Raw genomic sequence first — 26203 nt, forward strand, 5'->3', positions numbered from 1 at the left:
TCTGGAGACTCTTGAAATGATAGCTCATCTCGTGCGTGATTTTCGCCCAAGAGATGTCCTGTCATCGCCAACATCGTTGCTCTACTGTGGTACTCTGCTGAATCAAGCATATGCGATTCAGGTCAATTTTCCCCGGCCTGACAATGGTTTTGCATACCCAGTCCACTTCGCTGCACTTGCCACATTTAGTGGTATCAGTACCCTGTTATCTGCACCATTGTTGCTGTCACCTCCAGTCACGAGTTTTCTGCAGATCATAGGTAGTACACTCATGAGCTTGAGCGTCTCACTCTTCACTTGGACAGCGTACACTACTCAGAGAGGACGACTACCAGCAATCTTTGGCGGCAAGACTCCTGACTTCGTCATCGATTTTGGTCCTTTTGCCCATGTCCGCCATCCTGCTTACACTGCATATCTTCTTGGATGGACTGGGGCTCTAGCTGCGCTTGCGGATAGGCATGACGCTGGTTGGAGAGTGCCAGCGCTGAGCTTATGCATCTTGGGTCTTGCAGGGGTATATCGGAGCGGTGTCCAGATGGAGGAAAATCAAATGCTCTCGGGCGAGAAGAATGATGGAAAAGTCGATCTCAGCAAGAAGTATAGAGAGTACATGGCCAAGGTTAAATCTCGATGGCTTCCCGGTCTGATCTGATGTATCGACATTACTGCGCAAAGAGTGTTGTATTAGAAACTTTGCTGTGAATCTCATCCTATCCTCTGTACTCACATCATCTGAGGGAGGTGCTGTAAGCATCCGAACCCCTGATGATAACTATAGTCAGCCAGCCTATAAGATGTTGTGATACTCTGACAAACGCACAAGATCGGAAAGTTCGGGAACGTGGCAGTCGCATGACGGTAGCTCCTACCTTGTGCACGTAGGTGACTGAACAACAGACCAGCGCAGTATCCTTGGAGTGCTACGACCACTACATCAACACGACCCATTCAGCCAGACCAAATACGGTGATTCGGTACTTTGAGACAAGCCAACGGAAAAGCCACAAGGCTGAAATCCTGCTGGTCAGTATGCCGTACCACCCAAGACCCCGCGCCAGCTAAACAAGATCAAGGTCAGGCACATCAGCAACCAAGCTCATTGCATTCCTCAACTCCCTACCAACCATTGCGCCAGACATTGCCCGATGTCCCAAGCTTCCATCTGCATCGCAAAACCAGGAGAATCAACTTGATCGTGGCTCAGACGCATCGCGACCATGATCTCATCCGGTCTTGTCATCTTCCTCGTCATTCTCGGATGCGCCGCCGTTTGTCTCTGCTGTTACGCCCTCTTCACTCTGTCTTTTGGCAGACGATCCGAGCCTGTCGATCGAAGCAGACCTGCCGCCGTGCAAGAAGAATACATGCGCGAAGTGCGACAGAAGAACAGAGATCTCATGTGGGCAATGAGCGGCCAAAGGATCCGCTACGACCCGAGCTATGTCTGATGCTTCCTCGTACTCCGCCAACAACATCGATCCTCAACATGATGAAAACACACTTACCCGACAGCTACCCAGCCAGTCACCACATCCTTGCAGTAACCTGACATGAACCATTTCTTCCCGTTCGCCAAACCACTGCTTCGACTTCATATCGAGCACGGGACCACGACTGCTGTCATGGTGGTTAAGCTTCTCTTCTTTCGTGGCGTTCTATGGTGCTTGATATTCCAGTCAGTGCCCGATGGTATCCGCGCAGTATGCCATCTTGGTCGGATGCCGGTTGTATTTTGCACCCGCGTCTAGGGTGGCATGATTTTCACACTCAGGCCCCCTCTAATAATGCCGCGTCAACGGCCTTGTACAGCAGATAGTCTTATGGAGAAGTCATCGCGTCACCACAATTGTTCCCCTGTACATGTACCAATTGTCCCTCCATCCGAAAAGAGGAGCAAAGTAGGCTTTAGTTTATACTCAGGTAGACTTGGAAGCAAAAAAAGAATCATAGAGGTTGCTTCGCTGAAACAGAAGACGCGTCGGGTTGACGTTCACATGTCAAAGCCACATCAGTCCACGCCCAATCAGTCGCAGCCGTTCTCCGACCGATCCGCTCGCACCATCTCTTGATCGAACCAATTCGCATCATCGTCACCACCTGATCGACGTGCACGACGCGTCGACTCGACTTCACCACCACCACGAGGGCAATACCAAAGCCGTTTTATTGCCAGCTCAAAGGCTTATTGAGGGAGTCCAAGGGTTTACGCAGCGGAAAGCGGCAACCGTTGCGAGGCTGCAGCCCGCGAGTTTGTCGAGAAAAAACTCTCCGAGCTCCGCATCCCTGTGTCGTTATACGAGTTGACCAATACGCATACGACGACTGGAAACTTCTGTCCCTTGAACGGTCACGTCTCAGCCTCAGTCGTTGCCGATTTTGGTATAGATGCGTCGAGCTTTTTCCGGCTTCAGCTTTCGACTCAGCCCTTCCGCTCCCTGTACCGTTGGTGTCACGAGCTTACGCACCACTAAGCACTCTGCATGTAAATACTCAAGCTAGGTCTCGTCTGCTCACCTCTTTCTTTTTCCTTTGTGCGAATATACCTCCACACCTTTGCTGTTCCATACCACTCGCTCCATCAGTCTCTCGCTACTAGTCTAAACGGATACATCACACACCTATAATACCCATCAACTACACCGCCTTCCTATATATTCTATCACCATGGCACTTAGTAACGGAGCTATCATCGTCATCGTCATCGTTTGCTGCGGCGCATTTGTCTGCTGCCTAGGAGCAGTGGGCTGGGTCTATCGCCGACAAGACTTTGACCAACAAGGCGTGAACCACGGCTGGCAACCCACCAACGATCAAAGCGATTACATGCGAGAAATCAGACAGAAGAATCAGAAGGGCATGCTCCATGCCGCACGATACCACAAGAGATCTCTGAGTTCGCAGCCTTCGCGATCGGACTTCACAAGTGATTGGAGAAGTCCGAGCAGAAGCGAGGCTATCAGTCCTGTTTGATTGAGCTGAGTATATGCGATGCTCTTGTAAGTGATTTCAGCCGTCGTACGACTTGACGCCGAGATTAACGGTTTTGCAGATGAGCTCAGCTTTACCCCTATATTGCTACACATTCACCGTGACTCAGGTCCAGCACTTACATGCTCGGACTCCGTCGCCATCGAGTCCAGGAAATCCCTGATCCACGCTACCGTCGCGGATCGTTTGGCCGACTTAGCCATGCACCAACTCACCCTGCACGCCGTGAGAAAGACGAATGATTTGCGGACCTGCAAGCTCTAGAGTTGGTATGCTTCAAGAGACCACGGAGAGCACAGGAATCGTTGGACAATCAGTCACAACCAGCAGCTCGCAACTCGCATTCAAGCGGCAGGTGGATGGTCCAATGCTTTGATCCAAGGCGAGCAACGAGACCTCCTGAGATTATTCCATACGAGTATTCTGGACTTATTTTCGCTTGGCATTCTGTCGTTGAGACGCAATGGCGTTCGATTCTTCACAATAAATTTGAAGATTCACGCCTGGAAGCCAGTTTCTCATAAAAGACTATTACTTCTCAATATTTCTCGTTAGCCCATACAGGCTTTTTTCTCCAAGAATCATAATCGAAAGACATCTGCTAGCCCAAGCATTATTCTGTCCCATCACGGTACCATCTCCCCTGGAACACTTATCCATGATTAGACCAGCACCACGTGCAGCTTCCTGGCTTTTATAAACAGTCAGTAACAAATAATTTGGTAGGTTCTTCATTGCGACCTACCAAGTCGCGGTTGCCGTCAATTGATCAAAAGGACGACAATTGTTTTGTCCCCGAATAATGGTGTTTCCGCATTTCTTGAACAAAGTGCCAGACACGGTGCCTACGCATGCTTGGCTGCCCAGTGCGGCGAATTCGTCGATGCATATTACTGCATCTGAAGACTGTGAGTCATCCATGTCAGTGGTTGTACAAGTGATGCATTTCCAGCGTGGGTTTTGTGTACTTTGCCTCTTTTCCAGATACCAAAGTTGTCATCTCTGCAGTCTGCAGCACGTTTCTCGAGAGGGTTGGCGGGGAGGTTTGATTGTGGTTCGAATGATGCAGGAGCAGCTGCTGCGAGGAAAGCGACTGCGAGAAGAGTCGTGAGGGATGATCTGATGTTGACCATTTTGTAGGACTAAGTTGAGGTGTCGGTTTACTTTGCAAGAGGAACTGGCTGAGCTGGTCTATTTTATACACCCATGAAATCGCTGCCTGGTGGATCAATCTCTATGCGTCTATGCATCTTGCCAAGCCGAGTCGTCTATTGTATACGAGCATGGACATATGTACTGCAATGTCGGGAGTCCTTGTACGAGCTTTTCGGTGACTCTAGGCGTGCATGAAGGATGAGCTAGAAGTATAGCAGGCTGTTCAATATATACAGTGCGGAGTAGTCATCTGGAGTAGCCACTTCGAGCCCGTTTGCCAAGGGTTTTAATATATCGGACTTACTCCCTGCTATTTCGGAAATCACTATATGGGGCTACTTGACAGTAAGATTCTGCCTGAATAGATTGTAACATCAAAGATGGTCTATTATGGACTGGCATGATGTAAGCAAGGCAAATTCGAAGCAATATGTTCTGGTGCTCTATATATTAACATCTATCAGTCGATGATCTAGCAGAGTATGATCATGAGGTCATGCTGTTCATCTCAATCGACTCGTCAGTCTTGCGTCGTTTTTTGAGACCCAAGTCCTTCACACAGTCATCCCAAAATCCAGTAGACTGATCACCAATGAGAGATGCCTCGTAAGCATCAATCAATGGTCTTTCCCAGACCAAATCAGCCTCTTCAGGTCTGATGATCTTCGACTTCTTGATCAGCTTCCAGCCGGTATACGTGATCAGGGCCACAAAAATCATGGTGTAGTAGGAGAAGAAGGTTCCAGTATTCCACCAGCCAGGCAGGAAGGTTGTGTAGCCGTACATGATGACAGTGAAGACCATGGTGCAGAGACCGAACCAACCGCAGAAGGGTTGCCAGTAGCCGATATAGGGAAGGCTGGTGCGAGAAATTCCTTGGACCTTCAAAGCTCTGTAGAAGAAGAGGTAGACTATTGTCATACCACAATAATTAATCATCTGGGACGCCTGTGTTAGGTTGGCTAGCCATGTGATGACTTTGGCACTTCCAGAGTTCAATGAGAGGAAGGAAATCAAAGAGAAGAGCATCGGGACCACAAATGCATAAACGGGCACACCATTCTTGTTGCACTTTTGGAAGATCTTCGGAGCATGGCCTTCCATCGACATAGCATGTAGTGATCGCATAGAGCAGTACACATACGAGTTACCAGCTGAGAAAATCGATGTCACCAGAAGAGCATTAGTGATGTGTGGGAGCACCTCGATACCCAGATTGCTCATGGCCACAACGTAAGGAGAAGCAGCGCCTGTGCCGGCTCCATCGCCGTTTAGCTTCTCGATAAGACCAGCATCATTGTAGGGTGTGACGATGCCGCAGCAGAGGGCGCCACCAATGAAGAAAATTCCGTATCGCCAATAGGTCGTCTTGAACGCACTCTTGATGGTTTTACGAGGGTTTACGGCTTCGCCAGCGACCATAGAAAGATATTCCGGACCGACGATGGTAAAGGCTGCTTGGAAGAGGGCAGCCAGGAATCCTTGAAATCGTCCAAGAGATCCAGTAGTGACATACTCAGCGAAGGACCCTGGGTTGCGCCAATATCTGAAGCCATAGGCATCGTGCTTGGGATTACCTCCAACCACTAGGGATTGTCAGTCCTAGGTCTCGCCATAGTGCTCTGTTGACTTACTAGTTATGAATGTGAAACAAAAGACGATCAGAATGAGCAAAACTTTTCCACTGCTCAACCAGAATTCTGCTTCACCATACCACTTGACGGCAAAGATGTTCAAGAGTCCATATAACACGGTGCAGGCCAGGCATACTGCCCATATAGGCACGTCGTCTGAAGTGAACGTGCGGTCAGCATTATTCTGTCACGAACTTGATGACTTCTCTGATGGTCTAGTCTCATACACAGTCTGAAAATGGACAGAAGACATCTCAGATAGACGCTTGTGTAACACCGACTAGTATTACATGTCCAGCCATCAGATATTATACACACAGCATACGTACCTCTCCAGAAGGTAACGACTAAATTCAAAGCAGAGATTTCGACTGTAGAAAGGAGTACAGTCAGCATGGTTCTTTCCTGAGGATAGATGCGTCTCCATCGAACGACGACAATCGCCAGAGTGATCTGTCGCAACGCAGAGTGTAGTCTAGGTCTGAGTGTGAGCAGAAGAGACACTGCTTCGAAGATGCTCTCGCGAGCGTGCCCTCATTGTTTAGACCCCACACTGCAATGCGACAGATGACGTCTGGCATCTTGACAGGAGCGGGAGGCTCATTTGATGGCTCCGAGTCATCAGTGAAAGGTCAATCTGAACTTACAAGGAATTAGGCAGAGCTCATAAAGTAGGAAGTTCCATCCCAACATGAAACCGAACGCCTCGTCTACCCAGTGAGTAGCCATACGGACCTGGAGGCAGGCACACATTAGCATACGTTGTCATCTCACATCCCAAACTCCCACAGCCTCTGTTCATTGCAACGCAAAATGCTGATCAAGGCCGGAAGAACGATCTCGAAAGCAAATGGACGTATGGCAAGTGCCGCAGGGGTTACGAGAGCGTGTAGCGAGTCTCATCATATGTTTTACTTACCCAACCACCAGCAACCGGCATGAAAGTAGCCATCTCTGCCATACAGTTGTTCACCGAAGCTAGCCAAATGGAGTACATGGTGAACGCGATGAAGAGACTACCAGGACCACCTTCAATGAGGCCATATCCGATGCTGACGAAGAGTCCAGTGCCAATTGAGCCACCAATTGCGATCAATTGGATCTGACGATGATTGAGGGTACGATGAAGGTGACTGACGGACACGACGTCACCGATGTCATCTTCATCCCTAGTCTCATAGACGGGTATCGACTTTTCGTCTATTTTTGACGACGAAGCCATGGCGAATAATTTCCTGGAGATAGGGGGGACGTGGAGAACAGAGAAAATAGGAAAAAATCGAGAGGGCGAAGGCAACGCAAAACAGAGTGATCGAGACCCTCGGCACGGTTGGAGGACATCCGAAGTCTATTAAAGCTGTGACATTTGCCCCAGCTGTATAGCTATGGATATGCCTATCTTTGAACATGAGTGGAGTTGACATGGATAGAGATTACGATCAACCAATAAAGGTCTACACATTGCTATCAAACCTTTTCTTCTTAGCTGACGCAACGTGTGGTTCGAATTGACAAGACCTTTTCTTCTTGAGGCTTATCTGAGGCGGGCTTGGCTCTGACGCGGGGTGAATGTCGTCTCGAGGCTCCCAATCGGGCCTAGTTACAGGGCTGATAGCCATACCAAAAATCGCATTGTACGCCGGCATCGCAGAAGAAAAACGGAAAGTGTTACTTGATAGAGAGGATGCTTCATCGTCTCGAGGTTCGTCACGGATGTGGAGGAATCTACGATAGTCATATAGTCATTGATACACTCGATTAGAATACTACCTCTCAACTTCCCTGATATCTTCTTCTATTGTCTTCTCTTGATCATTCACTGTCAATTCTCACTAGTCCGAAGTCGATTAAGAAACCATGCCATCTCTAGAAGCATCGTTTACTCATGATGAAGATGTCTTTGATCCAAAGGTAGACACTAGAGATCTTAGCAAAAATTTGCACCTTCTGACTGTTGACAGATACATCTTGAGTTCAGTCCTGCAGAGACGGTATTCTCCTTGGCAGATCTAGGCATCCAGGAACACGAGTACACTACACCAATCGCAGGTTGTACGCCCTTCAAGTTGTTATCGATGGAGGGCGTGATGGCATATAGAAGAGCCATCTTGAGAAGAGAAGTGTTCGAACAGTGTGCAGGTTATCCTTTCCCAGGCACAGTGACGCTTCGAAACGTAGCTAAAGCCAGCCAATTCGTGCGAGACCTCTGGACTCACCCGAAGACAATTGAGATCGTGTCGAACGTATTGGGCGTCAAAGCCGAAGTTATCATGGACACGGAGATAGGTCACACCAATATTCAAGTCTCTGGATCAGGAGACGTGCTCAGTCAGCTTACCATCCAGCCTTCGCAAGAAGCTCGCCCATTGACGAAGGAAGAAGAGGCCTACGATCCTCTGTCGGGCTCGTCGGTGATTCCATGGCAGTAAGTCAAGCTTGTCTCAACTTGAAGAAGCCGACTGAGAATCTTCGCAGTTACGACTCCTACCCTTTCGTGGCAATAATCATGCTGAGCGACACCACTCATATGAAAGGCGGAGAGACCTACATCAGTGCAAAAGACATCCAAGCGGCAAGTTACCATCGAGGCGAATCTTGAATCATAGCTGACTCTACCCACAGGTAAAAGGACCAAGTTTGGGCACAGCTGTCATACTGCAGGGCGGTCAGGTGAAGCACCTCGCAGCGCGAACTTTTGGCTCTTCCGAACGAATCACGACCATAACCTCGTTCAGAGCTGCAGACATTGGCCGTTGGGACAACAGCTGGTTGGCCAATCTCCGATCATACGACAACTTACCCGAGCTATACAGTCAATGGTCCTTATATCGTCTGAAGAAGATGCGCGACGAGCTTGACGCGGCCGTGACCAAAATTGAGACGGCCAACAAGTCAGGCGACATCTTTGTCCACCAAGAGACAGAGGCATTATGCGACGAGATCTCGAGGTACTCAAAAAGGACGGCACGTCAGATGGTTGACCCTGAGATCCGTGATGGGCTAGCCCGAAAGTATGGCGCCAAAGGTATATCTGAGGCGAGCAAATACTGGCATAAGGTCAGAGCCACCCATCGGGAGAGCTCTTTGATCGCGGATGCCACAAAATATGCAGAGGAGAACATGCCGAGAATGAAGGGATACACGCTGGACTGGTGTCAGACTAGAGGGAGAATTCAGAGAGGCTCCAGAGAGCGCGGAACACAAGGCTTGATCGTTTGGGATGAGCAGACAGATTACCTGCTTGGAGACGAGCTGGAAAGCCAGGGTCTGAATGAGATTCTCTTGTACTGGATGGAAGAGACTGGACTCATGGATGTTTTGGCGGAGACTGCAGGGTGACCTACGATATAGTGTGAAGATAGGCAATTCATGATTTGTTTTGCGAGTGTAGATAACCATCGAGTTAGTGACTCTCCGAAGTGTATCTCCTCTGTGCGCTTGAAGATTGGCTGTGGACAGTATTCTATCTCCAGGAACCTCGTGATAATTGAGTCCCCGGCAAATTCCTTCTCTTCACTCAAGGTTGAGGTAGATAGTAGCAAACGATGCTCTGCTTACCCTCAGCTCGTCCCTGGCCCGCCCTATCGTTAGAGGAGAGCTTGGCATTGTCATACACGTGTTACTTTCGCGAGACGCGATTTTTTCCCCAGCGCGGTTAGCGTCCGAGGCCGGTCGTAATCCCTCAGCTACCTTATCTTCGAGACAATCTCATAGGAGAAAATGTGCTGCCGAATTACTGCACACCCCTACGTGATATGGCAGTATCGGCGAACATACATACCAATCTGGCCTTGATTGAGCTCCAAGCAAGATAAGAGGTCTGCTATTATACCACGTTACACTCAAGCAAGATGCGAAGAGGTGTGCGCTCTGCGACAGGATGTCACGAGTGTAGGGCCAGACATGTTTGTCCATACTAGTTGGGACTACAAGAGGAGACATGGACTGATAAACTCCATCCAGGTCAAGTGCGACGAGTCTAAACCTGCATGTTCGAGATGCAGCAAACGCAAATCTTCATGTACTTACGGCAAAAAGCTAGAATGGCGTCACAATACTATTGCCAAACCCAGGACAACCACTAAAGAGGGAACTAGACGTCAGTCAAGTGATCACGTCGCCGAGAAGTTGGTCGATGCGATGGGTCCAGATTTGACGATGGGCGGCCCAGTCTACGAGTCCTCGGGACTGCCACAATTCATGAACACATCGGCAGTGCTTGATGAGCTTGCTGAATGGGACGAACAGTTTGCATCAATGTCCGCGATCGAGTACATGCCTGGCTTTGATCAGTCATTGGACTGGCCAACGTCCACTCCTTGGGCGACCGACCTTACCGAGCCCATATCCATGGTCTCTGCGCCTCTTGACTGCGAACCGTCACCAATGAGCTTCGACTTGAGTGTCGATCGAAGCACTGCTCTGATGAATTTCTACTTCGAGAGGGTTGCCCCCGTGTTCTCCTGCTACGATGGTGGTAAGAACCCCTTTCATCATCTCATTGCACAAGTTTGGCGTAATAGCACCCGGAGTCCCGCGGAGCACAACGTCCTAATTGGTGCTATCCAAGGTCTTTCAGCCGTTTTTCTGGCTAAGGAAGTTCCATCGCTTCGAGATGAGGCTCTGAATCTGCAGAGGCAGACTCAGCAACAGCTTGAAGAAGTGCCTGAGGAACGAAGACATGATTCGAAGTACCTCTTTGCGCTTGTCTTGCTCGGTATCAGCTGGATGTATAGTCAGAATGTGCCATCATCATTTCAGGCATTGAAACGACTGCGTGATATCTTGCAGCTTGAGGCTACCAAAAGCACAACCGAGGCCCCGAAACTCCGCGATCGTGAGCTTCGCTTCTTCTGGGGCCTACAGATACATTGTGAGGTATGTATGATGAGGACGTACACCGATCATCGCTTGTAGATGCATCGAGAAGGCTTAATCTTCGAGGTGGAAAGTTTTCTGACTGACTATAGGTATTCTTCGCCTGTACAGATGAAGTCTATTGTCTCCCTTCCATCCCAATGCAAATTCGAATCGCTCAAGACGACCACACAACAAGCATTTATCCTCACCCTTTTACTGGTGTGGCGAACTCCATCAGCACAGCACTCCTTGAGGTGATACAACTTGTCAAAAGGCAACGGAGATTGTCTAGGAGCCATGCCTTTGCCTCTCGCAGGTATCTGGACGATCTTCAAGACCTGATGGATGAAGCCGTAGCTCTTGAGCAGCGCGTGTTCACGCAATCCATACCTGGTGTAGAGAATATCGAGGATCCCGGAGATCCTGCTACACCAATTGAGCATCTCGTCAAGATGGCAAGATGTCATCATGAGACGGCGTTGCTTCAGCTATATCGTGTCTTCCCTGACCTACTCAGCCAACGCTTGGGTCTAGACGAGGACAATGTAGGTCAGGACTACACACAGACCATGAAGGCTGCGATAGAAAAGCATTGCTTAAACATGGCAATGCATATTCTAGACACGCTGTCATCCATACCTGACACGTCCAGCACGACACCCTTCCAAACGATATTGTTGCTGTCCACTTCTAGTGAGCTCAGATTCATTCCTGACACGCAACTGGATATCGAGGAAGCTCAGCTCAAGGAAACGCCATTCGGAAGAGAAGCCGTGTCATCCACCTTCCCATCTAGCATAGGCTTGGCTGAGCTCGAGAAGAATATCCAGATCATGGATGCACGCGACTTTGTGGTCAAGCGGCTGAGTACTTCACAGCAGTCTATTCCAGGCGACAGATTGCCCAAATTGCTTGGTATAGTGAGAAAGATCTGGTCTTTACTCGACAACAGCGGAAGATTTGAGGCAGCCTATTGGTTTGACGTTGTCATGCAATAGTAACGAGTATAGGTTACGGGCATTCGAAACAAGGCAACTGTAGCCGCTTCGCAGCGGGATGGCCCGCGCCCCACTTCAAGGACAGCTGCATCAGCTTGTTGTTATTGCCTCACAAGTCTTCGGACTGATCTTGATCATTGATCAGCAACACACCGCCAGCCGGCGTGGTCGACCATGCCATTCTCGGACAATACATTTCCTCAAGATATCTGGGCTGAAATATTGGCATTTTGTCCGCAACAAAGCTTGGTCGTTCTTGCCCGCGTGTCTCCCTTCCTGCGCACGCAAGCCCATACACTGCTGCTTCGCACAGTGGGAACAAAACATTCGATCGATCACAATGAAGACTTCCTGGGCATCATATACAACTTACCGGTGTTCTACCAGGTCTTGACGCGTGATGACATTGATTGGAAACGGCTAATTCGAGTCATCAGACTCGATTGGCTTGATGAGCCTGTGGAAGAAGGTGGCAAAGACGTGCTCGTCGGCAAAAAGAGGCCAATTGCAGATCATCTCGTCTTCAAGATCGCGCTACTGCTAAGTGAATGTACTCGCCTGCGTGAGTTTCATCTCAACTTGAGCTCCCTAGCGAATGTCACAGCGATGCTGAAAGATGACTTGCCGCCGATAACTTCCTTGGAGTTCTCGCTTCCTCATCGATACGCTTGGGAAGATATATACAGAGCGTTTGAGCTTCCCGTCATCAAGAGACTTGTAATGCGGAACATTCTCAGTCCGGATCGACCTGCTTTCAGATTCCCAGTACCCATACCAGACGCCCTACATGACAAGCATGATATCTCGAATGTACAAGAACTCTATCTTCTCGAAAGTGGCCCGCTTATCCAAGCCATGAGTCCCCTGTTCCGATGGCCGAAGAAGCTGAAGAAGTTGGACTACTCGCCTGTACGTTCGAAGTGTGAACCCTATTGGCGTGGCATTCTTAGGCGGACGGGCGACATATCAGATGCTGTCGATGCTGCTATCGATGTGCTTGCACCGTTGAGACTGTCGCTGCAGGTACTGAAGTTTGATCTTGGTCTAGGCAGACACTGGATACTGCCTTTTAGGACTGGGGAGCTCTTCCAGCCATTTGTGAATTTATCGAGCCTCGATGTCCCTGTCGAGCTATTGTTACACTCTAGAGGACTGTCGCAGTCAAGGCTTTGCTACCCGTTCTACATTGGTCTACCAAATTCCCTACGGCAGCTCACTCTTCGCTTCACAATACTCACCAGTTGGCATCCCCGACCATCCCAGTTGGACCTTGACGCAGACAATTGTCTTGCATCTGATCCAGCGCATCGATTGTTTGATGAACTCTCCATGATCGCGATGCAAAAAGAGGAGCATTTCCCTGGGCTTCGCGAACTCACACTCCTTGCTGATGGAGAAAAGCCGTTCTTGGTCAGGTGCGATCATGTTGTTCAGAGTCTAACAGATCTCGAGAGTAGTGGTATTCATGTCGTCCAGAGCGACTGGTGTCGACGACCGGAAGAGATGTGGATCTGATAGACGGCCATTCTGTCTTATTCTCACGTCCGCCATGCTTCTCGTCTGTTCTATAAGGGCAAAAGAGGAGTTGACTCCGCGAGACCACAAATCAAGTCTGCCTGATGTCCTTTCGGTGCGTGTCTTGTGAAGCGGCGGGATTGATTGGCTTACGGCACATACGGCGAAATGGCGATGTTGGATAAGCTTCGCAGTGTTGGTGTGAGCTGCTTGCAAGCTACATATGTCAGGTGCCCAATGGACTGATGTACAAAATACTGCCAGACCCTCTCTACAATGACTCAATCAGGGCAACGACAAGCTGTAGAAAGGCACAGTCGTATTTTGTATCGACACACCTCACGCAGGGAGTAGTCAAAAAGAGGTGTCTCGGTGTGATGGCTCCAGATACAAAGAAGTTCGTGCTTTGAGACAGCTACAAGTGTGACAGTCTTTCGCACATGGAGAGGGAGGCAACGGACAGTGGTCAAGAGCAACAGCAAAGTGAAGAAGTCATAAATGACAAACAGAAAGTTGTGGTTGCTTCCGGCAAGTTCAAGCTTTCACTCGAGATGGGCAGTCACTTCCACTCGCGGTAAATTGTCGATTGTTGTTGCCCAGTTGCACAGTTGCGCGCACCTTCCTTTGATTGTCATCAACAAGCTTACTTGCCTTTCATCTTCCCAAGCACACTTTCCTGACTACTTTAACATGCTCAGCACCTACAACAGCGCTTGTCTTCACTCTTTACGCGCCCAAGCCACTCACCCGCAATCAATTCACTTCGCCGAGCGCCTGAACCTTTGGCAACCGACCGCGCAGCGCAATCAACGCGGCAAGACTCAACCCTTCCCGTTTGACGCGTATATCCACGGCATCGGTCATATCACTACCACAAGTGAGCATATCAACCAGATCTTCGACTCACAATCCGACATGTCTTGGGACGCACCCGTTGAAGCTGCCTGGGGCGCTTCACCTGACGCTGTCCAAACATTCACTCAACAGGTGAATGCTGTCAGCACCGTCGGAGACACTACCACCCACGCGGGCGCTGATGCATCTGTACAAAACGAAGAATCACCCCCCACTAAGATGCGCACCTCTCTCGCCGATCTGACTAACGGCGACGTCAACGTTATGACCGCTCATCTCGCTCAAGGCCTGGGCCCTCACTCGTTCCTCGAGCGCTTTGCCAGCTCCAACGCTGCTACACCTGTCGGGATTGCTCAGCCCAAGCGCAAGCCCGGCCCACACCATCGTCTCCAAGCACTCGCAGAAGATGTTCCCCTACCTGAGTCGCCTGCTCCTACCCTAGCAGAGTCGACTGCATCCACCTCAGATTCGTTCACCTCGAAGTCACCCGCTTCAGTCACAAAGTTGCCAGAGTCATCTGCCCGGGTCGGAAAGTTGCCAGAGTCGCCCACTGGCATCGCCACGTCGCAATGTTCGGTCGACCATGCCTACTCCGAGTCTGATGGCGGTCCAGAAACGCCCGTAGCTATTGCCCCTCTTGATCCCGAGCCATCCATCCTGAAGGATAGCCCCTCAGCACATATTGCAACTGTCGAGGACGATACCGAGTCTGATACAGCCTCGGCAATCATCAAAGTTGAGCACGACGCCGATACATCCCCTAAGCCAAAGCTGCTCAACACAATCTCCGAACAGGAGCGCAAGAACCTCGATCCCAAGGCTAGTGAATGGATTTCTGAAGTCCCCGAGGCCACTGAGGTCAATTATCTACCTCCATCGTGCCCTGACTCACCTGTCACAGTCGAAGCTGCGCTGCCCGCCGCCGAAGTGGAGATTAGCGCTAGCTGCCGCGAGGCAGAGCTCATCAACGACTGCTGTCCTGTCCCAGAGGGCTGGGGTGTTACTACTGTTGTCGGAAAATTCGCTGAAGGTGAACTGTTTGATGGTCTCCTGGAAGGCGGTGTTCACAAGAAAGTCTTGTGCTACTACTCACACTACTTTGCTACCATGCTCAGCTCGGAGAGCGACAGCAATAAAGTAGAGGTCGCTCACATCACCAATGATCCCGCTTTCACGGTCTTCCGCTACTGGATCTTCTGTCGAAGCATTTGTGCCAAGGACGAAGTAGGTATCCCTCACTTTGACCATGGCATTGATTTGAAGACTCTCGTGAAGCTCTGGCGCTTTGGTGCTCACATTCAGGCCCCTTCGTTCACCAACACCATTGCTGATGCCATCATCGCCAAGAATATCACTGCTGATGAGCTCTTCACCGCCGCTGCTGAGGTCGACAGTGTGTTGATGCTGGTCGATGCTGAGAACAAATTCAGACTCCTGATCAGCCATGCCGTCATTCTTAGCGAGATTCAGTTCGACTTCGAGAGTTATGACAAATGGCCCAAATCGCTTGTCTGTTCCATTCTTGTCTCGTTGAACCGTGGTGGTACTCAGTCGGACTCCAAGGACCATCCCTGCGTGTACCACCTTCACCCGCCTGGCCGCACCTGCAAGTCGTAAGGAGGAATTGTGTCAATGTTGTTAGTGTGGTGATGATGTTCCTATGGTTTACGGAAGTAATGAGGTCTCTTGTGGACAAAAGGAGAATTGAGAGGATGGACAGAAGAATGTACTGTAGCGTTTCACCATAGATTTCCAGAAGAAAGGAAAAGCCTGTTATCAGTCTGTCGAAATGCACCATACTTTTCGTATTCATGATGACCATCGCGGGGAGCAGTGATTTGATCAGCTCCCGATAAACCTGATTAGCATTTGGAAATCACTGTGCATTTCGATAGGCTCGGTCACGACATAACTGCTTGCTCAGAGTACAGTATCACCCAGTGAGTGTACCGAAAACATGATATCTGCTTCCGGCAGATGGCCACAAATGACGCGATATCTACCAAAGTTCAACATCCAACGAAATCATCGGCACTCCAGTGAAGCTGACAGGCATAGAGTAAGTGAAGTTCCAGTATTCAAAGTCATTGATAACTTCATCTTGACCACCGTATGCACCTGCGAACGTGACGCTGTACGACGCATTCGCATTCGTGGTCACATTGACATTTGCACCCTGGATGTCCGCCCAGGTTTTGACATTTCGCTTGTTGGCGAAGGTTGAGACAAGGAAGCTGAAGATTGAGGAGCTGTTGCCGTAGGGATAGGACAGTTCAAGTCGGCTAGGCGATACAGCAGTTGTTGTTGCGTTTTCGCTTGCATGGAGCTATTGGAAGGTTAGTAGGGAAGAGGATATTTGGTTGGAGGAGATACGCACAGTGATATATCCAACACCAGCACCAGTGTTCCACTGGATAACAGCAGGATTAAACGTGCTTGGGTTGATCGCGGGCCCACCAATGACATTTTCATCAAAGGTCTCAGCACCGATGCTGATGTTGGAAGCCATCCAAGTAGTAATGTTACGTGGATAGGTGTCAAAAGGTGGTGAGAAAGTTGAAGACTTAAAGGTGTGCTCGCCTCTAAATTCGGTCAAAGCATTCAAGACATCTCCAGGAATCAGCGAGGATTGAAACTCGCCGAGAATGGCGAAAAGTGGCCCATACGCAAAGTCAGCGCTGTGCGACATGACCTGAGGACGAGGAATCAAGGACGACTTTTCCTTGCCCATGATGATCCAGAACCACAGAGCCATGAGACTGAAGTATTGATTCATGTCGAAGCCATATGATCGATCCCAGGGACCGGCCATGTTCTTTAAATCAGGATGCCAGAGCTGACCAACAGCTTCCCATGTAGCCTTGATCATTCGTTCGCCATAGTGTGACATGATAGAGTCCTCGGGAAGATATTTGGCCCACAGCGTGAGTCCGAAGAGAGAGACGCCAGTATAAGTACCAGAGTTGAACTCGGACAAAGTATCGGCACGAGTAAAGAGATCCACAATCTCTTGAGCGTAATGTTCGCCAGCCATGGTGAAGTTGGCGTCGTTGAGACGACGGCCAGTCCAACCCGACACGAAAGCACGCATGATTGAAGGATTGCTATATGCCGGGTAGAGGTTGTCGTCGTCAACTCCACCCACACGATATGAATCACCCACGGTTGAGTTGTGCAGAGACTCAAGAAGGAGGTTGGTTACACTCTCGCTTAGAAGATGAGGAAACTCTTCGAGACCAATAATGAAGGTCGTGCCAACGAAGCCACGCCAGTTGGGGTCCCATGAGTCGTATATATCAGCTGGATAAGCTTCAATGCCCACATACGGTTCTTCGGGCTCCTTCTGATAATCTCCAAACCTGGTTTTGTGAGTCAACAAAGATCATATAAGCGGAATATGAAGCATACCATTGCTCTGCTGGGTCTTTATACTGGCCGTCGACGATATTCATCAATATCGTCTCAGCACTCTTGACATCGTCGCCTTGATTTCTCGCCAACAGACCGATGGCATACCAGGCTGAACTCCGAGTGTCGTGTCGAAGAGCGGCCGCAGCATCAAGACTGTAAAGATAACCAGCAGCAGGATCGTAGTAATCATCCATCCAGCTCATTGACTCATTGAGGACTCCCTGAGCATTGGGTGATAAAGAGCTGACGTAGGAGCATGATATCTGACAACTAAACGCTGTCAATGCTGCGGCAATGTTGACGAAAGACGGCATTGATGTTCTGAAGGATTTGATGATTGGCGACTTATTGAAAGTCACCACCTCCTTGTATACTGTGTCAAAGTCGACTTTCGACCATGGCGCAGCCGAGATCGCCACGATTACTGCGTATCATTTTGCCGGCCAAGCTACGACACAACGCTATGATAGGCCGTCTTGGTATGATCGGGTTGAATGTAACCGAAAAGGCGAGGTGGTTGGAGGTCCATCAGCCCTACGACCTCGAACAGCGGGGTCGGCATCGCATCGGCATTTGCTGCAGCTGTTTCTCCCGCCTCACCACGCGCTGAATTCTGTCACTTCTTTTCTCAGGTTGATTGAAGCAGAGCAACGACGAGCTGTGGAAAGGCATGGCTATGTATCATATCGCCGGGCCTAGCACGTGGAGACGCTGAAATGACAATCCCGACGACATCGCCGCAAGTCCAAAAGTCATTGTGCCTTGAGACAGCTACAAATAGTGACAGCATTTCGCACTTGAGAGCTCCCTTATTCTTCTTCTTGAGCTCTGTACTCATCATCACCATAAGACTATCCGAGAATGAATCGGGACGCACACCTTGTTGTCACAAACTTTATGACACTATATCTCGACACAGGGACCTGCTGGATTAGATGGAAAGATAGTATGGTAGCAGATCTGCAAAGAAGGTCGCATCGCGCTATCACCTGCAGCCTGCCCCGCTATCAACACTCGGCCGGCCACTTTATCGTAATTTGAATCCTTCGCCTTGCTATATATTCTTAGCCTATCTTCGGCTCTAAGAAACACTACTGAATATGTTCAGTAAAAAGATAAGTCAACTTAGACACACAACCCCTCCTGATCGTTTACCTTGAGGTTTGTGAACATAGAAAATGGCAGAAAAAACAACCGGTAGCAGTATTGTTGCACTGGATGCATACAGTCATGAGAAGGGCGAGATACGCGACGCTGATGACTTGCGTCTGCAGCAAATGGGTAAGTAGTCTCTCCTCAAATATAACATGTGGCTAAACTCCGCCAGGTCATACACAAGAGCTTGCTCGACACTTCAGTATGCTGAGTTTGATCGGACTTGCCTCAACATGTACGATCTCTTGGACAGGACTTGGCCTAGGCTTAGCGACCGAAATTGGAGCTGGAGGACCTGGCGCAGTCATCTACGGCTTCATTCTTATTGCCGTACTTCAATCCTTCCTGGGTGCCTCCCTCGCCGAATTTGTGTCGAGTTATCCAACAAGCGGCGGCATGTATCACTGGATTGCCGCAGTCTCTCCGGAGAGATCAAGGGGCTTCCTCAGCTTCATGACGGGGTGGTTCACGGTCACCGGCTGGATCTTCACGACTGCCTCGACGAATTTAATTTATGCTCAGACTTTGATGGCTCTTGTCGCTTTGTACCGCCCTACAATGACAATTCAGACCTGGCAGACTTTCGTCGTATATCAGGTCTTGAATATCGTTACCGCCGCTGTTGTGATCTGGGGTAACAAAATCATCCCGGCTTTGAACAAGTTCTCACTCTTCTATCTTCAATTCGGATGGTTTGCGGTCATGGTCACTGTGGTGGCATGTGCACCCGCGCATCAAGACTCTGAGTTCGTATTCCGGACATGGATCAACGAGACTGGCTGGGAAAATCAAGTCATTTGTTTCATCACTGGCCTTGTTAATCCTCTATACAGCTTGGGTGGCTTGGACGGAGTGACACATCTGACAGAAGAGATGCCTAATCCATCGAGAAATGCACCACTCGCAATTGCTATTACTTTATGTATTGCTTTTGTCACTGGTATTACCTACCTCATCGCTTTAATGTTCTCTGTGCAAGACTATGCAGCCTTGTCGAGCACGAATACCGGCTTGCCTCTTGCAGAGTTATTCCATCAGGTTACGAGAAATGCTGGCGGAGCGTTCGGCTTGACTTTTATCCTCTTCATTGCATTGGGACCCTGCGTCATCTCGTCGCAACTATCGACAGGCCGCATGTTCTGGGCCTTTTCGCGGGATGGCGCCATACCTTTCTCAAATACTTGGTCAAAGGTCAATCACAAGTTGCAAATGCCTATGAATTCACAACTGGCAGTCACGGTGATCGTCGCTGCACTCGGATGTCTATACCTCGGTTCCAGCACCGCTTTCAATTCGCTGCTTGGCTCAGCTGTTACGATCAACAACTGCGCCTACTTGGTCCCGATATTAACAAACTTGTTGACCGGTCGAAGAAACATGTACAAGGGCGTGTTTCATATGCATGGCATCAGAGGCTTTGTGGTCAACGCTGTTACTGTGTGTTGGCTGGCTTTCGCGATTGTCTTCTTCTCCTTCCCCTATTACAAGCCCGTCACTGGTAAGTCTTGGCCGTCTCCATATGAAATACTCACGGAAATACTGATGTTGACTTCAGCTGCAAACATGAATTATACGTGCCTGGTCGTAGGTGGAATTACAATGTTCCAGTTGGCATGGTATGCGAAGGCTCGAGGTCGTTACAACGAGCGTATCCAAAGAGCAAAGGAAGAATAGGCTCCCCTACTCATGGCTATCGGTCAAAGTGTGGCTATAAAAAATACATAGTTATTTCCAACTCGATGCTTGCTGATGAGAGCCAAGAAGAGGAGTCTCTCTCCGCGACTAATGTCTCAGCCTTCAAAATCATATTGCATTCCCATAGGTCCCTTTCACGTGAAGCCACTTGTACGAGATGGGATTTTTTGATTTGCAAAGTCTCCGGATGCTGTGTGTCGGAAATTAATTAGGCTCACGGATACCATCAATTGAGGACGCCCAATTTGATGCGCCTTCCACCAAGTCGTTCAGGCACTAAAGTTATTGTGCTTTACCGGAGGTCAGAACTGGATAGAAGATAGGTATGCTTTTACAAGACTTAGTTGTAGGTCCGGAGGTCGGGTGAGGTGAAGGCGGGGCCGATCTGAAGGCTTCTTGACTAACCGCATGTAGTCATTGCCTTGCTCTAGCCCTCGAAAATACCTACATACTTGTTGCAGCTGAGATGGACATCTCGTGATTTTGCTGTACAGTTATTGTATAGCCTCATATGAGCCGACTTCGGTGGTGTGGATGTGTAAGAAACCTTGACCTTTTAGGCCATCGTCAAACGACTCTATTATCGTTCAGCTCCGACTGTGCGGCTGCGCTTGCTGGATGCTCTATCACTGCTATACTACATGCTTTGTCGAAAGAGGAAACTCGTACTGCTTTGACCACAGTGGACAGTGGTAATGGCCCAACCTCGTACAGCCCATGGCGGATCTAGAAAGCTTGGCCATTCCAAAGGATGCATCAGGCTGCATAGCTCAAAGTCTCGACCCCGATATCATACATTGACTGCTAAATGTTGCACCGGCTCTACAAGCAATATCCGCTGGCTTGAGGCAAAGTCTCGGAGTCCATGAATGGTCTCTGTGCTGTAGAAACTCCCGCAAACTCTAGTCTCCAGTAGGTACAGATATAAGAAGTAGGAACTGCACCCCTGTAAGAAACTCATCAGCCTCAAAAACACCTCTCTCAATCTCATCCTCATCACAAAGCCTCAAAACTTACTATCCATATTATCACAATGTACTCCTCAGCCTGGACACCGTTTGTGCTTTCCCTCCTCGCCATGTCTACCACTGCCGCCCCAACCCTAGAAGCTCGCAAGAACGGCGGTGCTACCAGAGGTGGCCCTGCTTCAGCAAAAGTCACCATCTACAGCCAATATGAGTGTACTGCGCCTGGCACTGTAAGACCTCCTGACTGCTTTCAAAGTCTTCGCTGAATCTAACATCTCAAAGGCACCTCCCACAGATGGCAGCGCAGGCACAGCAACCACGTTCAGCGTCACAGAAGCTCAATGCACAATCCCCAACACTGGCTTGCAATATGGTGGAGCATTGACAGCAGTTTTGACCGCGACGCCAAAGTCTGGCACTGCTGGCTGTAAGTATCCGGGTTTCTCTGCTGTAGTTACGCATGTTAATATCGAACACAGGTTATGTTCTCGCTCATTCGGCACAAGGCTGTGGCCTCGTGCTAGGAAATGAGGTGCATGGGTGGCCTTTTGCAGGTGTTGAGGTTGGAAATGCGGTTGGTTGTGGAAAGGCACCTTATTACACCTCGTGGTCTGCTTTCGAGATCCTTTGCGAGTAGAGGATGTTCATCTTCGTGATCTACTCACCGTTGTTCAATCATTCAAAATCACGTTCACCTTTTACAAACTCCTTTCCGCTCTGCTCTCGTCATAAAAAGCAGCTGTGGAGATACATGACAGTTGTCCCGTTGAAGATTTAGAAGCCGCGAAATGTGACAAAACTTTTGTAGTTCTTATCAAGGTGGAGAAGAGCATTTGTTCAGCTTACGAAGCTGCATCCTGAATTTTCTTGTAAGCAGCCTTGACCTCCGCAGTCTCTCCATATTTCTTCAACCACTTCGAGACCAATGGGTAATCATCGAGCGACAACTCTGCATAAGCATGCTGACGAACCCAAGGCTCGTAGTGTGCATCGACAGCAGTATATCCTCCAGGCAGAATACTGTCGCCATCAGTCTTCTTCAGCTGGCCTTCGAGAACTTGATAGCAGCGGTGTGTCTGTGCTACATATCTGTTCAAAGCATCCTCGTTCTTGGTCTCGTTGTAGTGTCTACTTTTGTTAGCATCGGGAAGAATCTTAACAGCTAGAGATTGAAACATACCTGTACCAGTTGGTCTGTCCAGTCATTGGTCCCAAAGTCGTAAGTAGGAAGTACTCCCACTTCTCGAAGTCGACAATGTCCTGTTCACTCTTTCCCTGAGGTCCCAATTGGTTGTTGGTGTCGTACTTTCGTCTGATGTAGTTCATTATGGCGCCAGACTCCCATGACACGACTCCAGTGTTGGGGTCCTCAAGAGCGGGTACACGACCGTTCTCGTTGATGGCAAGAAACTTGGAGCCTTTGAGTCCGTTCTCGCTGTCATCGCCGAACTCCCAAAGCTTGACCGAGTAAGGGAGGCCGAGCTTCTCAAGAGCAATGGCAATCTTGATTGGATTGGGCCCGGTAGTGTGGGCGTGGAGGACGAGAGGCTTCAGACTCGACGACATGTTTGTTTCTGCTCGGTTTGGAATTGATGTTCAGTAGAAGCAATTGATGAGATTCCAAGTGTTATTAATGTCGACGTCGGCATCATGTGTCATCGTTACAAATATTACTCCAACTACCTGGTGTACCCCGATTACTCCAACTGCAGCGCCGATCCTCTGACGCAACCACCAACCCCGCATATTCATCCCGCACTTTCCACCTGCCCATCGGTGACGGCGATGCTCGTAGCTCATTCACATTAATCCTCCGTAAGCATCATCCTGCCTCTCCCAAGAGTTGACCCTTCTGACCTTCCTGGGCATCGCCTGCGGTCTTGTAATTCTGAAGCCGAAGTAACTCGACTCCTTCTTCTCCTTGATGGCCTTTTCTCTCGTCTCATGCATCTCCTCAACTGACTTCGTGCGTCCAAGCTCGGACAAGAAGTCTACCTCTATGGCAACATTCTCGTGATGCGATTGTTGCGACTTGAGAGTTTGCGATGCCATCTGTTGGAAGTCTTCGGCGTTGAAGCTGTTGCAGAGATGCTCTGATTGTAGCGCAATAATGGCAGAGCGAAGCCATGATTCTGTGAATTGGAGATCGAGAACCATCAGGGGGTAGAATCATGAGAAGGAATATGACAAGCAGGGTTGCCCCGGCAGTGAGGAGCAGACAAGCGATGACGTCTGCATAATCCAAAACGACTTTCCGACAGCGCGTCAGTATTCCTCACTGCAATATACACAAACCTTGTCGCAAAATGTCACAAACTACGGAGCCACTCCTTCAGCGCCCACTGTATGGTAGGTATTTAAAGCGCAGGCTCTCACATTCGTACTAACGCCGAAGCAGTTTTCGATCTTCCGCAAGAACTTCTTACGACGCTCGAACTCAAGGCACAAAACAATGCTGCTGTCTCAGTACCCGATGATGCCGACTCAACAGCTACGAGCTCCGGCAGAAGAGGTGAGAACGAAGATGGCCCATCGTCGGCCACGTCATGTGGACTCTGCGGACTGTCGTTTCCCAGTGTGCAAGAGCAGAGGAGCCATGTGCGCAGTGACCTGCACGGATACAACATGAAACAGAAGATGCGTGGACTGAAGGCTGTGGGAGAGAATGACTTTGAGAAGCTAGTTGGAGACTTGGATGAGAGCATCTCGGGCAGTGACAGCGACGACTCGGCCAGCAGCGACGACGGCGGCAAGAAAGACACAACCTTGAGCGCCCTCCTCAAGAAGCAGGCAAACATAGCAGATGCGGACTTCGACGCCTTTACAACGACAAAGGTAAAGGTGGGCGCAGGCAAGCCGCCGCTCTTGTGGTTCTCTTCTTCCAAGCTGCCTTCGAATGTCGCCCTTGGTGTCTACCGAACCCTTCTTCCTCCTGCCATCCAAGTTGGAGACCCCACGACCATCCTGCAGACCATCAAGGACAAGCAGCTCTCTCCCAAGCCTCCGCCGACACAACCAACATCGGCCCCTACTGAAGAGTCTGGCGGCGTCCCACTCCCTCGTTCTCTCCAACCAGACACGTCCGCCGCCGGGCCGCATTATTTCCTGTGCATGATTGGAGGTGGTCATTTTGCCGCAATGGTTGTGTCTCTGACGCCAAAGATGACAAAGAAGGCTGGTGTTGAGGATCGCACCGCGACCGTGCTCGCACACAAGACCTTCCATCGCTACACGACTCGTCGTAAGCAGGGTGGTTCTCAATCGGCCAACGATAGTGCCAAAGGTGCTGCTCACTCGGCCGGCGCTGGTATCCGTCGTTACAATGAGGCTGCTCTGATTGCAGAAGTGCGTCAATTGCTGCACGACTGGAAGGTCTGGATCGACAGCAGCGAACTTGTCTTCGTCCGCGCCACTGGCACAACAAATCGTCGCACATTGTTCGGTCCTTACGAAGACCAGGTCTTGAAATCCAGAGACCCAAGGATCAGAGGCTTCCCATTTGCGACTCGCCGTGCAACCCAGGCTGAACTCATGCGTTCCTTCGTCGAGCTCACAAGAGTCAAGGTATCAACCATCGATGAAGCCGCAATTGCACGCAAAGCCCAAGAGGAGGAAGCTGCCCGCCAAGCTGCCGAAGCAAAAGCTGCTGCCAAACCTGCTACACCGAAGCCTGTCAAGCCGAGTAAAGAGGAGGAGGAAGCCACCCTGCATACAACTCAACTACAAGCCCTCGTCCGTCGCTCAAAAGCTCCCGCTCTCGTCTCTTATATCACATCCAACAACCTCTCGCCCAATTTCACCTTCTTCCCGAAAGACAACCCACAAAACCACCACGCTCCTACGCCTTTGCATCTCGCCGCATCGCTCAATGCACCCGCCCTCATATCATCATTACTATTGAAAGTAAAGGCCGATCCGACAGTCAAGTCAGCAGAAGGGAAGACTGCTTTCGAGATTGCAGGCGATCGCGCAACTCGTGACTCGTTCCGTTTGGCTCGCTCAGAGCTGGGTGAAAGCGCCTTTGACTGGGACTCTGCAGGTGTTCCCGCCGCCCTATCGAAAGCAGATTACGACGTTCGTGTGCAACGGGAGAAGGCCGAAAAGGCAGCAGAAGATGCAGCAGAACAGCAAAGGCGAAAGACCGAGACCGAAAGGCTACGCAACGAAGATAAGATCAGAGAAGAGCAGGGCAAAGAGAAGAAGTTTGGCAAGGGCAAGACACTGGCGCAGGTACTGCCTGAGAAGACGGCACAAGAGAAGCGTGAAGAAGAGGCTAGGGGCATGACACCAGAGATGCGCATGAAGCTTGAGCGAGAGCGTAGAGCAAGAGCTGCAGAAGCACGCTTCAAGGCCATGAGTGGAGGTTCGTAGATGCTGCTATCTATCTACCTGCTCATCCCGAAAACACGGTCTTTCAAACTCTCGAGTTCTGACTCGTCCTGTGATTCGTTGACGAATTGCACGGAGCCATCCCGCAAGCACCGCCATTCTTCGTCACGTCGACGGCAGCGGCTTTTCAAGTGTGATATTGTTGATTGCAAAGGATATTTTGCAATTCTACGCTTGACTCCGCGACAGATCTTGGCATAGGAGAGGACGCAGTCGAACGTTGTTGTTACGCACCTCAAAGCCGAGCAAATCGATTCAGATGTTGTTCTAGGGCAACACTAGCCGTTCCTACCCGTTCAAGCGAACAGGCGAATCAGAAGACAGACGCTATAACTACAGCCCCGTGATATCTTCAAGATTTCTGTTCCACCAACATTATCTTCGAAATGCTGGCTGCTTCAACGCGAACCGTGCTACCAACCTCCATGCCTTTCTTGGCAGTAGCATCATGAGCAGTCGTCAGCTGCAGCCACAGTGCTTTGAGATCTGTCGGCTTGCATCTCCAAATGGCCTGCGATCACCATGCTCAGGCCTTATCCTTGAGTAGAATGCACTTGCAGTCGTCAGCAACGTGGAT

The 26203-nt window shown here is 49.9% G+C and overlaps 15 protein-coding genes across 15 annotated transcripts; 10 read left to right on the plus strand and 5 right to left on the minus strand.

The window, feature by feature from the left end:
• Nucleotides 1-271: 271 nt before the first annotated feature.
• AUEXF2481DRAFT_6305 (uncharacterized protein) lies at nt 272-655 on the plus strand (the record flags this gene model as incomplete). Its single annotated transcript, XM_013486731.1, has 1 exon — nt 272-655. The coding sequence occupies one exon, from the start codon at nt 272-274 to the stop codon at nt 653-655; it is 384 nt and encodes a 127-aa protein (XP_013342185.1).
• Nucleotides 656-2439: 1784 nt separating this feature from the next.
• AUEXF2481DRAFT_41453 (uncharacterized protein) lies at nt 2440-2999 on the plus strand. The gene has a single exon (XM_013486858.1). The coding sequence runs from the start codon at nt 2668-2670 to the stop codon at nt 2971-2973; it is 306 nt and encodes a 101-aa protein (XP_013342312.1). The 5' UTR covers nt 2440-2667; the 3' UTR covers nt 2974-2999.
• A 501-nt stretch (nt 3000-3500) lies between these two features.
• On the minus strand, nt 3501-3791 carry AUEXF2481DRAFT_41455 (uncharacterized protein; the record flags this gene model as incomplete). Its single annotated transcript, XM_013486859.1, has 1 exon — nt 3501-3791. A coding segment is annotated over exon 1 (197 nt), but the record flags the coding sequence as incomplete, so codon positions are not given.
• Nucleotides 3547-4320, minus strand: AUEXF2481DRAFT_41457 (uncharacterized protein). Its single transcript, XM_013486860.1, has 2 exons — nt 3737-4320; nt 3547-3682 (listed from the first exon to the last, which is right to left on the minus strand). The coding sequence occupies exon 1, from the start codon at nt 4122-4124 to the stop codon at nt 3882-3884; it is 243 nt and encodes an 80-aa protein (XP_013342314.1). The 5' UTR covers nt 4125-4320; the 3' UTR covers nt 3547-3682; nt 3737-3881.
• Nucleotides 4321-4632: 312 nt separating this feature from the next.
• AUEXF2481DRAFT_30804 (uncharacterized protein) lies at nt 4633-7002 on the minus strand (the record flags this gene model as incomplete). The annotated part of the gene is made up of 5 exons (XM_013486801.1): nt 4633-5732; nt 5781-5936; nt 6110-6151; nt 6428-6515; nt 6700-7002. The coding sequence occupies 5 exons, from the start codon at nt 7000-7002 to the stop codon at nt 4633-4635; spliced, it is 1689 nt and encodes a 562-aa protein (XP_013342255.1).
• A 635-nt stretch (nt 7003-7637) lies between these two features.
• AUEXF2481DRAFT_30805 (uncharacterized protein) lies at nt 7638-9119 on the plus strand (the record flags this gene model as incomplete). The annotated part of the gene is made up of 4 exons (XM_013486802.1): nt 7638-7691; nt 7742-8205; nt 8256-8356; nt 8410-9119. The coding sequence occupies 4 exons, from the start codon at nt 7638-7640 to the stop codon at nt 9117-9119; spliced, it is 1329 nt and encodes a 442-aa protein (XP_013342256.1).
• A 375-nt stretch (nt 9120-9494) lies between these two features.
• AUEXF2481DRAFT_299811 (uncharacterized protein) lies at nt 9495-11725 on the plus strand. Its single transcript, XM_013486940.1, has 3 exons — nt 9495-9685; nt 9744-10658; nt 10751-11725. The coding sequence occupies exons 1-3, from the start codon at nt 9632-9634 to the stop codon at nt 11636-11638; spliced, it is 1857 nt and encodes a 618-aa protein (XP_013342394.1). The 5' UTR covers nt 9495-9631; the 3' UTR covers nt 11639-11725.
• Nucleotides 11726-11812: 87 nt separating this feature from the next.
• AUEXF2481DRAFT_30807 (uncharacterized protein) lies at nt 11813-13153 on the plus strand (the record flags this gene model as incomplete). Its single annotated transcript, XM_013486803.1, has 1 exon — nt 11813-13153. One exon carries the CDS (start codon nt 11813-11815, stop codon nt 13151-13153), a length of 1341 nt encoding a protein of 446 aa, XP_013342257.1.
• Nucleotides 13154-13402: 249 nt separating this feature from the next.
• On the plus strand, nt 13403-15816 carry AUEXF2481DRAFT_299807 (uncharacterized protein). Its single transcript, XM_013486941.1, has one exon. It carries the CDS (start codon nt 13652-13654, stop codon nt 15623-15625), a length of 1974 nt encoding a protein of 657 aa, XP_013342395.1. The 5' UTR covers nt 13403-13651; the 3' UTR covers nt 15626-15816.
• AUEXF2481DRAFT_698349 (uncharacterized protein) lies at nt 15796-17733 on the minus strand (the record flags this gene model as incomplete). The annotated part of the gene is made up of 4 exons (XM_013486942.1): nt 15796-16334; nt 16386-17367; nt 17417-17662; nt 17696-17733. The coding sequence occupies 4 exons, from the start codon at nt 17731-17733 to the stop codon at nt 16008-16010; spliced, it is 1593 nt and encodes a 530-aa protein (XP_013342396.1). The 3' UTR covers nt 15796-16007.
• Nucleotides 17734-18597: 864 nt separating this feature from the next.
• On the plus strand, nt 18598-20248 carry AUEXF2481DRAFT_30810 (uncharacterized protein; the record flags this gene model as incomplete). The annotated part of the gene is made up of 3 exons (XM_013486804.1): nt 18598-18700; nt 18747-20072; nt 20130-20248. The coding sequence occupies 3 exons, from the start codon at nt 18598-18600 to the stop codon at nt 20246-20248; spliced, it is 1548 nt and encodes a 515-aa protein (XP_013342258.1).
• A 492-nt stretch (nt 20249-20740) lies between these two features.
• On the plus strand, nt 20741-21151 carry AUEXF2481DRAFT_299851 (uncharacterized protein). Its single transcript, XM_013486943.1, has one exon. It carries the CDS (start codon nt 20781-20783, stop codon nt 20997-20999), a length of 219 nt encoding a protein of 72 aa, XP_013342397.1. The 5' UTR covers nt 20741-20780; the 3' UTR covers nt 21000-21151.
• A 123-nt stretch (nt 21152-21274) lies between these two features.
• AUEXF2481DRAFT_81039 (uncharacterized protein) lies at nt 21275-21905 on the plus strand. The gene is made up of 3 exons (XM_013486925.1): nt 21275-21467; nt 21520-21664; nt 21717-21905. Exons 1-3 carry the CDS (start codon nt 21303-21305, stop codon nt 21872-21874), a joined length of 468 nt encoding a protein of 155 aa, XP_013342379.1. The 5' UTR covers nt 21275-21302; the 3' UTR covers nt 21875-21905.
• Nucleotides 21906-21997: 92 nt separating this feature from the next.
• On the minus strand, nt 21998-22885 carry AUEXF2481DRAFT_81040 (uncharacterized protein). The gene is made up of 2 exons (XM_013486926.1): nt 22418-22885; nt 21998-22365 (listed from the first exon to the last, which is right to left on the minus strand). Exons 1-2 carry the CDS (start codon nt 22801-22803, stop codon nt 22080-22082), a joined length of 672 nt encoding a protein of 223 aa, XP_013342380.1. The 5' UTR covers nt 22804-22885; the 3' UTR covers nt 21998-22079.
• A 658-nt stretch (nt 22886-23543) lies between these two features.
• AUEXF2481DRAFT_30813 (uncharacterized protein) lies at nt 23544-25608 on the plus strand (the record flags this gene model as incomplete). Its single annotated transcript, XM_013486805.1, has 2 exons — nt 23544-23586; nt 23636-25608. The coding sequence occupies 2 exons, from the start codon at nt 23544-23546 to the stop codon at nt 25606-25608; spliced, it is 2016 nt and encodes a 671-aa protein (XP_013342259.1).
• Between the last annotated feature and the right edge of the window lie 595 nt (nt 25609-26203).

Source organism: Aureobasidium subglaciale, assembly GCF_000721755.1.
Source record: "Aureobasidium subglaciale EXF-2481 unplaced genomic scaffold scaffold_15, whole genome shotgun sequence".
In the NCBI taxonomy this organism is placed as follows: Eukaryota; Fungi; Ascomycota; class Dothideomycetes; order Dothideales; family Saccotheciaceae; genus Aureobasidium; species Aureobasidium subglaciale.